This window comes from Rhinolophus hipposideros (genome assembly GCF_964194185.1).
Source record: "Rhinolophus hipposideros genome assembly, chromosome: 14".
NCBI lineage: Eukaryota > Metazoa > Chordata > Mammalia > Chiroptera > Rhinolophidae > Rhinolophus > Rhinolophus hipposideros.
In genome coordinates, this window is record NC_138060.1 from 11,902,898 (window position 1) to 11,916,010 (window position 13,113).

At 44.4% G+C, this 13,113-nt stretch overlaps 1 protein-coding gene across 4 annotated transcripts in view; it reads right to left on the reverse strand.

Moving 5' to 3' along the window:
- The window catches only part of PTPRG (protein tyrosine phosphatase receptor type G), a 705,739-nt gene that overhangs the window by 84,549 nt on the left and 608,077 nt on the right, over positions 1 to 13,113 (reverse strand). For all 4 annotated transcript variants that reach the window (XM_081072430.1, XM_081072431.1, XM_081072429.1 and 1 more), the window contains exons 11-12: positions 11,280 to 11,329; positions 8,752 to 9,532 (exon numbers count right to left, since the gene is read on the reverse strand). In XM_081072430.1, coding sequence (XP_080928556.1) covers positions 8,752 to 9,532; positions 11,280 to 11,329 — 831 coding nt within the window. The remainder of the gene's footprint in view (positions 1 to 8,751; positions 9,533 to 11,279; positions 11,330 to 13,113) is intronic.

A 13,113-nucleotide genomic window follows, 5' to 3' on the forward strand; every position in this document is an offset into this window, starting at 1 on the left:
AACATACTATGCCATTTCCAGTGCAACCAAATCCTGTACTTCAGTGTCAGGCAGACCTGATTACACATTCTGGCCCAGGTCTTGCTAGCTGTGTGACTTTGGGTAAGTGACTGCATGTCTCTGAGCCTCTGGTGTCACCTCTATTAAAGGGATATAGATGATAAGTTCACCTCTCAGGGGACTCACAAGGTTTAAATGAGATAATCCACATGAAGCAGATTGTGTAAACTATGGCTACATAATTTACAGGGCCAGATGCAAAATCATGGGTCCTCTTGTGCAAAAATTATCAAAGACTTCCAAGATGATGACAGCAGAGCATGAAAACAAGCACAAGGCTCTGTGTGACCGACTGCACAGGTTCCATGCCCGTGAAGCCACCCTGACCGGACAGGCATTAAGCATAGTGCCTGGCTCAGTGGAGGTGCCCTGAGAATGTTCTCTCTTCTCTGTCTTTCAATGGAACCAAGCAACAGTGCTGACAGTGGGATAAAATCAGACGCTCCCAACTGTCAGGAGCAGCTTACTTGTATTCAGAGCTTCACTTGTAACCCGGCCACCTCCTGGAAGGTCCAGCAGTACTTGGCTACCCCGTGACTGGACGGTTTGCTTTCCTCCATGATGCCAAATCCTGACACCAGGATAAGTGCAGGACCTCTAGGTTAATGCACCTTCTCCTCGTCCCCATCTCTGATTTATCCAGATGGTTTGGTTCTCCCCGCAGGACTAGCTGTTCGATTGCTGCCTGCCATGGGCTGTACAAACTGGCAGCCTAGAGATGTGTCTGGCTTGGTAGCCCTCCCCTGTAATTATTATTAAGTTGTGAGTTGGCTGCTAACATTTAATAAGCCATCGAGTCTACATAAAAATCAGCAGTGGAATTTTCTACTGGAAATGTTCGAGGTTGGCAACACAAGCATGAATTCCCACATGACAAACATCAGCTGGAACCACACAGTATGCTCTCTTCAGAGAGGGTGTGGGTCTCACTAGTTTGCCACAGTCCTCACTGCTCCCTAACGTCACCCACCAGACCTGCTGTCTTCACCCCTGACTCCTGTTGCCAGCTCACTCTAACCAGTCTAATTTCACTCTGTGGGACGGCTCTCCGACCCAAGGAATCAGCAGAACACCACAAACTTAGGTCTTTCAAAAACACCTCATAATCAAAAGCAAAAATCATTGTTTAATAAACTCCTGACCCGGATTGTGAAATCATTAATCTGGCTCAAGAGAAGAGGCTGTTTCTATACAAGGCAGCATTCCCAATTCAATATTTATTTTCAGAGATTTAATTTTTCAATCACTTTTTAACCACCATGCTGTAGCTCCATTGATATGATGTGGGCCATATACCTCAGTAAATTTGGACTTTATTCATAGTCTTTCCAGAGCTGCACCTTGCTGGTCTGTGTGTAAGAGGATGAAATGCGAAGGGGTAAGAACTTACACCCCCGCCCTGACCGTGGATGTGATGTGCAGATGAAGGGCTGCTAGGGGGTCAGAAGACACCAGGCCAGCCGGGACTCAAAGAGCCTGCTTCAGAAAAGTCTTCCAAATGTGAGCATTTGCCGGAGGGAGGTAAGGTTCAATGACCCCCGCCCTCCCTCCCGAGCTTTCCTCCTCCCAGGTTTTATTTCAGCATCCAGCAGAATCTGAGTAAAGTGCCTCCATTCTGCTTAAAAAAAATTTTTTTTTTTTAAAGAAAAGTAAAACAGTTTTCAGTGGCATATGTCATCACTGAATTAATGCTGTTTGCCTTTTACTGGCTTGGCTCTCATCCCAGTAGAAGCAAATAAAAACGGAGTACAATGTACTATAAATGCTACAGGCAGTAATGCATCAGATGGACCCATCTGAAACGCTTCCTACCCCACAGTAAGGGTGCAACTTCTGCTCCAGGACAAGAACCCTGATGCTGTCAAGATGAAAACGAGCTTGGAGCAGAGGGACCACTACCTGGAATACGGGAAAGCAGGATTCTTTCACTTCTCAGGAAAGATCAAAAGAAGGACAATCTGCACACTCCTGAATCTACAGCCTGGTTTGATCACTGGCATTTTCATTTGTTCTGAGTAATACCATTCATTGAAAACCACCCGCATCTGTGAATTAAGGTTGCTGCTTTAAAAAAGAAAAAAATGTAGTAAAAAACATAAACTTTACCATCTTAACCATTTCTAAGAGTATAGTGTTAAGTATATTCACACTGTTGTGCAACCCATCTCCAGAATCTGTTTTCATCTGCAAAACTGAAACTCTGTACCCATTACACAACATCCTGCTTCCCCCTCCGCCAGCCCCTGGCGACCACCATTCTACTTTCTGTCTCTGCGACTTTGACTACATTACATAGGCACCTCGTATGAGTAGAATCATATATATTTGTCTTTTTGTGACTGGCTTATCTCACTTAGCATAATATTCTCAAGATTCATCCATGTTGTAGCATGTGTCAGAATGTCCTTTTTAAAGACTAAATAATATTCCATCGTATGTATCTGCCACATTTTGTGTATCCATTCATCTGTCAGTGGACATTTGGGTTGTTTCTAACCCTTGACTACGGTAAATAATGCTGCCATGAACATGAGTGTATAAATATCTCTTCAAGACCCTGCTTTCAATTCTTCTGTTGACTCTATCTATCTATCTATCTATCTATCTATCTATCTATCTATCTATCTATCTATCTATATCTATATATTTATCTATCAATTATCTACCTATCAGTGGAATTGCTGGACCATGTGGTTGTTCTAATTTTTATTTTTGAGGAACCATCATACTATTTTCCAGAGCAGCCGCACCATTTTCCATTTCCACCCATAAAGCACAAGGATTCCAATTTCTCACCAACACGTGGTCCTGACCTGCCAAACCAGCAGCATCACGTGGCTCTGACATCAGTCAGAACAGAAGCTGTATAGGTACCTACCACATGTCAGGTACACCGCCCATTACAAACTGAATTCCTCACTCCACCCTCTCTGAAAACCTCTTTGTTCCCCATGGGTCTGGTGTCCCACACCAAGAGACATATAACCTGTTCTAGTTCAAAAGATCACTCAGTAGGGGACAGAAACTTCCAAGGACCCACTTTCTGGAGGAAAATAAACCACACTGGCAATGAATAACCCCTTCAAGCCACTCCAAGTCAGTTCCTTCTGATGTTCCCAGGGCGTGACAGCCAAGAAGACCAGGGGCAAGCAGAATTATGGAGAAAACTCCCGACAAAGGAAGCTGACCAACAAAACTAGCCCTAGCTGAAAACGGCTCCAGGTAATCGTCATACAAGTGCCGGCTGCTGTAATTTATTTTAAATAAAGGATGCTGCATCTCCCCCATCTCCATCACCCCCAGCCGAGTATCACAGTCATGGTTTCTGTCCTACCTTCATGACCCTGTATTACTACTTAGCTTTGTCCTGAACGACTATTTTTACCCTTCACATCAACTTCTTTGAGAAGGAAACTTTAAGTTAATACTATAAAGAGTTCTCTCAGCCACGGCACCATCGACATTTCGGACCAGGTACCTTTTTGTCGTGGGGACTGTCCCTTGCATTGTAGAATGTTACCAGCATCCTTACTTTCTACCCACTCACTACCTGCCAGTAGCAGCCCTCCTGCGTAGCCATGACAATCAAACATGTTACCAGAGATTATCAAATGTCCTTAGGGGGAAGGAGGACAAACATTACATCTGGTTGAAAACCTCTGCCACAAATAGAAAGTTGGTGTATTTTTTAAAGCACAAATTTAGATACTTAATAATTAATATTTCATCTAAAGTCATCTTGTTGCCCACTTGGGGAACAAGCAAGCTACAAAGCACGGAGGAAGGCGGCCCCGTGTGGGGTGGATTCCCCTGAACCGAGGAGTCAGGGCCAGTGTTTGAGCCCGGTCTGGCCATGTGCTGTGATGCCCAGGGCACTTCCCGAACCTCCTGAGCCTCTGTTTCCTCACGGGCCTGACAGCAGCACAGGCCTCATGGAGGTGCTGCAGGACAACTGACATAGCAGTTGGGCTTTGAGCACAGGCAACCCCAGCACAGAACAAATGTTAACTGGTGATGTTATTGTTTCTACAATCAAAGGTTTTCAAGCTGGGTTCCTTAGAACTGGAGTACAGAGAGGTACCTCAGGGTTTTCCCAAAGGAGGGGGTGGTTGGAGGTTAGCACCTTTCACTGTGGCTCAAAGCAGAACAGCAGCCACAGGTCTCTGACCAGGTCTGTTCATTCTTCGCGCCTGGGCAGGACAAAATCAGACCATGGGCCAGATTTGGCCTGGAGACTGGCTTGCTGACCACTGGCTCCCTTTAGCAACTGGCTCAAGGGTGACCTGGGGGAGGCAGCTGGCAAGCTTTCAGTGAACCATTGTGTATACACTGGTAAAGATACAGTCTGAAAAAGGAGTTTCCCTGATTTAAGGAAACTGAAAAGGAAAACCCTAGCACTAAGTGATGAGTTTGTAGACTACACCCACCCTGAGGCCAGGGCATGCTACACTGACCCCAACTGATGCAAGAACATTTTCTTGCATCAATTGGCTTCTGGGGGGTGGCTTTACTACATTCAGGCGATGGCTCCCGAAGGAAGGATCATATGGGCTTTCCATGCAGCACACATGCCACTGAGGGCTTCATATGAAACACATGCTAGCAAAGGCCTTGGTGAGAGACGGAGTGACGGCACACAGGCTTCCAATCCTTCTGATCAGCTTCTAGGGCAGTTCCAACTACAGCAACCAACTCTACAGTACAGACCAAGCACCAGTGTTCCTCCCTGGTACTGTTTCCCCGAAAATAAGACCTAGCCACACAATCAGCTCTAATGCGTCTTTTGGGGCAAACATTAATATAAGATCCGGTATTATATTACAAATCATTTACTATATTATATTAATTATATTATATTATTATATTATATTATATCATGATGCATTAGAGCTGATTGTCCGGCTAGGTCTTATTTTCAGGGAAACACAGTAGCACATGTGAAGAAGAAGAAAAAAAGAAAACCTGAAAAAATGAAGAAAGAAATTGTTTTTAAAATTTGAACTCACAGATTGGGAGATTCTGCCCAAAGGCCTGGGTTTCTGGCTCACTAGGCATTCTCACTGGCTGCCATCGGTGGGAACAGAGTGAGGGGGCCATCCTTACAAAGGACGTGTGCTCTCTAGTTTGCTGTTGTCCTCACCTCTCCCTAATGTCTAACACCTGGTCCACTTCTCTCATTGGTATTACCTGTTTGATTTCTGTAGGTGTCTAAGTTTGCCATTTGTTCTACAGAAGGACGCCCTCTCTTTTCCTTCCTGGTGAATTAAAACACTAAAGCTACTACTCCTCGGACTTGAAAAGATGTTACCAAACGTCAAGTGAATTTAAACAAGCCTTTTGGAGATGCTGGTAAAAAGAGTTTGTACTTTAAACATTAACGCTTTTTTCAAAGACACTAAATATTGATTGAAATAGTTGTTTTTACTTAACGTGAAGAAATAAATGTGGGACAGACTTTAACAAATGTACATGCAAAGTCTTTAAAATAAGCCATGACTAAGATGAAAGCGATGGCAATTTCATTAAAAAAATAAATACAAAGCTGAAGGAGGCAGACAGGGGAAAGAACAGGACACATGGAAGTGAGGTGAGACACCCTGGGGGTCGTGGGCTGATGTGGGGTTGAGGGTTTTACTCTCAAGTTAGTCACATCCTTTACTGTCCGAGAGGCACAGACATATTTCTGCCTCAACTAGGGCTTGGCAAATGAGGGCTCACAGATCAGATCAGGCCTACTGACTGTTTTTGTAAACACAGTTTTATTGGAACTCAGTCACATCCGCTTATTTATGTATTGTCTTTGGTTGTTTTGTGCCACATGACAGAGTTGACTAGTTGCGACAAAGACCTATGGCCCACAAGCTGAACATATTACTCTTTGGTTCTTCGAAGAAAAAGTTTGCTAATCTGGCCTTAACCAGTCAGCACCCCCACTCTCAAATGAGAATTGCCGAAAGTCTACAGATCCCTTTTTGCCTTGGGAAGAAGTGAACCTTCCCACTGAAATGAAGGTGGCGAGGAGATGCTCTGGTTTACCAGTGTCGGAGGAAAGCTCCTGGACGTCATTTTTAATGCTCATTGGGGACCAGTCTTGTCATGTTCCTTCATGTCCGGGGGGGGGGGGGGAATGAAAAACAGGCCTGCGAGGGGCTTCCTCATCGTTGCCGTCGTGCCTTTGTGGCCTTCAGACTGCTCACCCTTCCCCGTCACCGACAGCAAGCCTGACTCAATTTATCTACACCTCCTTCTGCACTAAGGCTATCACCATCCCCACTTTACAGAGGAGGGCGCTGAGCCAACACGGGCCTGAGGACTCTGAGAGGATAAGGGGCAGAGCCTACGGCCTGGCCTGACTCCAAAAGCGACTCTGCCGAGGTCGCAGACACTCAGAGGCCTGACAGTTGAAGCTGGACATCCACCCGCCGCACACCTGGCGCTGGGACTCCCCAAGGCTTACCAACTGTGTCTTCTCCCCTTTCCCTGGGATCTGCAATTTGACTCAAATGGCAATGACGTATTTCCACATACCTGGAACATGGCCCAGGTCCCCACTCCTCACCAGTTTCTCAAGGTGTGAACAACACTCCCCACCTAAGCTCGTAACAGTCATCTCTCTCTGGAATATGGGCAAGGCATTGTTTGAGAGGAGCCGCCTGAGAACACCCCTTCGCCAGAGCCTTCAGTCCAGAGGCAGAACCACTCAATTCCAGGTCCAAGCCTACATCACCATCACCTCCCAATATAAAGTGTGCACTCTTATAATCCCCACATAGGGCCCTGAGTGATCTTTCAAAACGGTCCACCCGAGGAGGAAGTTCTCTGCTGCAGTCAGAATCAAATCTTCAGCTGATGAGCCCCTTGCCGATCTGAGTGCTGCCCATCCCTGCTCCTGCTGACCCTGTGGTCCACACACACAGTATTTTGATGGCTCCTTGCCTGCTCCACGTTGATCCCACGTTACAGACTCTGGACTTGCTGTTCTTGCAGCCTGGAACGCTCTTCTACAGGTCTGTGCATGGCTAGCCGCTTCTCACCACGTGGGTCTCTGCTCAAATGTCATTCTCCCCAACTCTGGGAGTCACCACCCCATTTGTTTATTGGAATGTTCTCAAGCTCGCCCACTAGAACCTAAACCCCAGGGAAACAGAGGCCTGTCTTGATCTATGTTCTAATCCCAATGCCTATTTCAGTGCCTGGTACACAGCAGCGGGTACTCAATAAATCTTTAACATCTTCAAATGTAAGAAATTGGACTTTTTCACAGCCATTCCTAGAGGAAATGTCAGTGTTCATGTCAGAATGCCTTCCGACAGCTTCACCAGTGGCCTGATACTGCCTTCCCTCGATTCTGCAGAAGACTCCTCTGCACCTTTCCCTAAACTCACGATGACTGAGCAACAGCCCGAGGAAGACCACACTTCAAAACACGAGTCCATACCGGCGTCAAGGAGGAACATAATTCAAAACATGAAAATTTATTCTAAGTTGTATCTTAACATACGAGATCTCAGCTTTAGATGAATTTTAATGTTTACAAGTGCAAAAGCAAATAAATATTTACCAGTTGCTTTTTTTTTTTTTTGCACTTTTATAACTCCACAACAGCTTAGATGTAAAAATTGTTGCTAAACATCTTGTAGTCTGGCAAAAGGAAGAATTTCTTATTAAGAAAATCCCTCACAACAATAACAACCCCTGATGCTCAAGGCTTCCTTGCAGAAACTATCAGGATGGTTCATTAACATCTGAGCGTATAATGGAGCAACAGAGCTGCCACCAGTCAGGGTGACGGGGACACATCCTCACGGAGGAGGCCAGACCAGCCATGCCCCAGTCTCACTACCTACACACTGGGTAATTCATACAGCACATGGGGCTCTGGGATAGAGAGCCTCGTTTCTTGGGATGGGACAGTGTGGGGAACAGTCCATCCCCTCCCCCCCGCCACCCTGCACACATTGGAGCCTGACATCCTTTAAGTTTCAGGATAAATGTCACTCTCCAGTGTGGCCTTAGATAGGGATGTCCCTGCCTTTCTCACTGTTCTCTTTGACAGCACCCTGTTTATTTCCCATTACCATTTCACAACCTCCAACTTTAGTTAGCTGGTTTCTGTCTTGCCAGCTAACTCGCTTGCTTGCTTTCGAACCTTCCTGCTTCCTAACTTCCTGTCGTGCGCTCTAACTAGCTGCTGTCACCTGTCTTCTCCTCCTTCTCGTGAGCTTCCAGAGGTGGGGACCGTTCTCACCTGGCTCAGCACCCGGCCCAGTGTCTGCCACCAAACAGACAGTCTGTAAGTACAGGTGTTGAACAAGTGACTAAAGAATTACGTCTTAATGAACAAATTGCTTAAGATCACTGTCTTCTTTATTCATTTACTTCACTGCGTGGTTGAAGTCCTTGGAGCTATTCTGAGGAAAGTAGATTTTACCAACAACCAAATATCAAGGCAAGACTTATTTCAGCAACAATAAAAAAGTAGGTTATTCTTATTAGAATGAAATATATACACACACACACGCACACGCACACGCACACGCACACACACACACACCCCCTTTAAGCCAGGGACACACACAAGTCTAAGAATATTAAGCATTTTCTGGATCTTCACACCCTCCCCCAATTATTTTCTAAAGGGTAAGACTGATCACAGCAGCATAGAGCCTCAAAAGAGCACAGGCCACTTACCTGGATTAACAGTGATAAATCTGCTATCCTCAGAAAGCCGGTCCCCTTGGGACATAGACTTTTTAGATGGCACTGCAGGGCTCTTGGGATCACTCCCTTCATAATGTTCCTCTGTGACTGTGGGGGGCACTTGGGTGGAGGTGACAGAATTGGAGTCCAGGCCATGGTCGGTGTCCCTTGTGTCAGCGGGCTGGTCGGTGGGGACGGCAGTGCTGTCTTGCTCAGACCCAGGTATAGTCTGCTGCCCCCCATCCTGGGCAGTTCTATTGGGAGACGAGGGCATGGGGGAGGGCTCGGTCTGATTCCGCTCTTGGGCGGCGTGGGTCACCCCACTCTTCTCCTTCTTCTCGGAGTCCTTCTCCCCCTCCTCCTCATGCTCCCGCTCCCCATCCTCACTCTCACTTTTCTCATCCTTTTCCCCTTCCTCGGTACCCTCATTGTCCTTGGTTGGTGCCGAATCGCCATCTGGGCCTGGAGCAGCCACAGCCTCTGTGGTGGCCTGGACTGGCCTCACGGCCTGCTTGCTGGCCGAAGCTGCTGTGGGGAGACGCGTGGGCCACACGGTGCTGGGGAAGGAGGAGATGCCGCCGCCGCTGAACCCCAGGCCAGCCAGGAGTGTGCTGGTGACCACCGAGGCCACTGTTGCCTGGCTGCCGCTGGAAGACGGGCCCATCCCAGTCGCCATGGAAACAAATGAGAAGGGGATGCCAGAGGACGTCCAGGTCGAAGACCCCGAGCTGATGGGGGCCATGTCAGCCGAAGAGGCAGGAGACGCTGTGGGCTTGAAAGGGTCACGCAAGAGGTTGGGAGAAGGAACAAAGAAAGAGAAAGCGGAGATGTGTCAGTCATTAGGACTGGGAATGAGGCCACAGTGATGACCCTCAAAGGGTTTTACTGGTTTTTTACTTTACTCATGGGGTTTCCCAAAGCATGGTGTCAAAGCTGACGTTAGGTGATCCGTGGATGACCATCTCTGGTCTTAACGGTATTACAATTACTTTTAACTAGCGTATCAAACCCAACATTTCACTGACATTGCTCAGGAGAAGGCTGGGTGGCAAAAGTAGCATTCAAGTTGGCTGAAAGGAAAACATCAAACGAGCAATGAACTGGCAACATCAGAGGTCTACTGTTCTTGCGTGACACTGGGCGAGGCAGGAGGCCTTGCTTTATTAGCCATTACTAGAGCTTGTGGAGAACACACAGCTCTTAGGTCCAGAAAGGCTCCATGATCTGGTTCTGCCATCGCCCAGGTCGGCAGTGGCAGGGTCAGGAGCAGGAACCACACCCTACAATGCAGGCCTTGGGGACTCGTTCACAGCCCTGTATCTCCATGTCGTGCACAGGACAGGTGCTGCACCTTGCAGTCTCTGGCTTTATTCATGGCAAAATCTTTGCCCATGTACACGCCAAAATCAGAGTTCCACTTAACAACTGCCAACTATGTGCCGGGACTTCCCATGCTACCTTGGAGGCACACATAATCATCACCCAGTTCTACAGTTGAGGAAACTGAGGCACAGAGATATTAAGGGGCAGAGGCAAGGCTGCCTGAGTCCAAACCTCAGCTCATTCTTCCCACCAAACTAAATTGGGGCTCAATTGTGGGTCTGTACTCACATACGGTACCTAGGAAAACAAGAAGTGTTGGTCTGAGTTATGAGTTTTAGTTTGCAGAAACCTGCAAACTAAACTATACAGAAACCTGGTATACAGAATCCAGATTCCAATCCATCCGTAATATAGTTGAAAACAATATAGCCAGAATGCCTTAGATCACCAAGTTTTAGTTTGAAAACTTTATAGTTTAAGGACGATCAAGTGAGTGAATGTTGATTTCTGGGGCTGGTTAATGAAATATCAGAAGCCACATAAGATAAGGCACTTGAGTCAATGAAGTCAAAGCTTGAGTTGAAGATGCCTCACTTGTCCTCTGCGTAATGCTGGGCCTATTATATTAATGAGCATCAGTTTCTTTAACCATAAAATGGGGACAATAGTAACACCAATCTTGTGGGATGTAGTGAGGGGTAAATAAAATAATAAAATAATCTGTGCTTGAAACCCAGGAAATGCTTAGTAAATTTTAGGTTATTATTGTTATTACCAATGACGTGATTAACTTTATATTTAGTTGCACTAGAAATGCATTTATATTTATAGGTATTTATTGAGGTACCAGAAATTTGCAAATCCACGTAACTCTAGGCAAATGACAACCTCTGAATTTTAGCATTATGTGCAACGAAGGGCTTGCAGCAGTCCTTTTGCATTCCTACATCCTATGATCTTACAAATAATAATAAAAAATCTGGAGAATTTTTACCTTGACAAAAATTACACTGTGTAACACTATGCTTGTTTTCATAGTGTATTGAATTATAAAGAGTGAATGTAATTTTTTTCTGTATTTTAACCTCTTCACATTAAGTAGTTTAACAACATCATACTGCCACCTCGTGGGGACAATTTTAACTGCATGCAAATTAATAACATCCGTGACAAAGCAATTACCATTCTCTACTTACCACTCCTGTTTTAACAATTCTGGTCCCTTGGAATATTCGAGTGGTATTAGCTGAGAAACAAAAGAAATTACACTGTAAACAATATGAACTTTTTGTTGTTTTTGTTCACCCCAAAGATGTACTTATATACATAAATCTGAATCACACATAAGTTTCATGTCATGAAATTTTATTCCTCTTTAGATTTTTTTTTCCAATCACTTAAGGATGTAAACCCCTTCTTAGATGGTGAGTCATTAAAAAAGATGCAGAGGGCCAGTTTGTTGAATCTTGTCTTAAGCGAATAGTTTAAAATTTTTAAAAATTGTTACTGTTCTCTGATTTACTGAGGAAAACCTTAATACAATAAAATGTATAAATCTTAACTGTAAAGTCTAATCCATTTTTACCTCCGTAAACAGCTGTGTAACTATTACTCATACTGAGATACAGACATCTTCCAGCAGCACCGCAGGTTTGCATGCGCCCCCATCCACTCAATACCCACCTGCAGAGTCCTAGTTTTGAACTTCATATACATTGAGTCCTGTTATTTCATTGTTCTTCTCTATTACCTTTTTGGTTTTAATTTCTTACACTATCCTTTCAGTGATTACAAAAAACATCCTAAGCTTGTCACAATTTACCTTAAATTAATACTTTTAATACTTTCTAAAAATGTGAGCATTATAGAATTATGTACCGCTGTTTGCCTGCCTCACCTTTTGTGTATTGTCATATATTTTATTGCTACTTAAGTTTAAAAACCCACCGTTGCTTTAAATGGTCAAATTCTTTTCTGTTAACCACACATTATTCTTCTTGGTGCTTGTTCCTTCCTGCAGTTCCGTTCACCCATGTCATTAAACAACATAGCTTTAGAAACATGTTCAATTGTGGTAAAATACACGTAATAGGAAACGTACGGATCTTAACTGCTTTTCAATATACAGCTCAATAGTGTTAAGTATATTCACACTATTGTGTAACGGAGCTCTAGAACTTTTTCACCTGCACCCATTAAACAAGTCCTCGTCGTCCCTCCTCTCCGCCCAACCACCACCACTGTACTTTCTGTTTCGATAAGTGACTACTGTAGGTGTCTCATATAACTGGAATCATACACAGAGGGTGCCAAAAACATGTACACACATTTTTAAGAAAGGAGAAAACCGTATAAAAATTGTAATACAATGAACGACGCAAGCCTTCATTTGATGAACGCCATCTTTTGGGCAAACTGTCATACGACATGTTGCTACGTAACTCAATTCAACTTCGAAAAGTAAAACATAGATACTGTATCTTAAACTGTGTATACATTTTTTTGGTTCCCCCAGTACATTTGTCTTTTTGTAACTGGCTTACTTCACTTAGCATAATGTCCTCAAGGTTCAACCATGCCTAGCTTGTGTCAGAATTACCCTCCTTTTTAAGGCTGAATAATATCCCATTGTATGTATACCACATTACCCATTCATTATTGATGGATGATTGGGATGTTTCCACCTTTTCGCTGTGAATAATGCTAAATAGTATATCTTAAATATATATATGTCAAAGTGCTTCTTTGTCATTATCTCAAGAACCAATAGTGCAATATAAACTAAGCGTTTCCTTCCTGTATATACATGACACTGAAAAATAAGCAAAAATGCTAAATACCAAAATAAATAACATTTGTACCTGTTGTTGTATTTATCTAAACTAGAAGTGGCAAGTGACCGACATAATTTTTGTTTGGCCTGCAAGCTATTTTAAAAACAATTTGCTGCCATTGTAAGGGGTAGCTTTGTAAACATTACAAACAGTAGTTTTTACCTAAAAATCCCAATTTCCTACTTGTCCTGAAAAA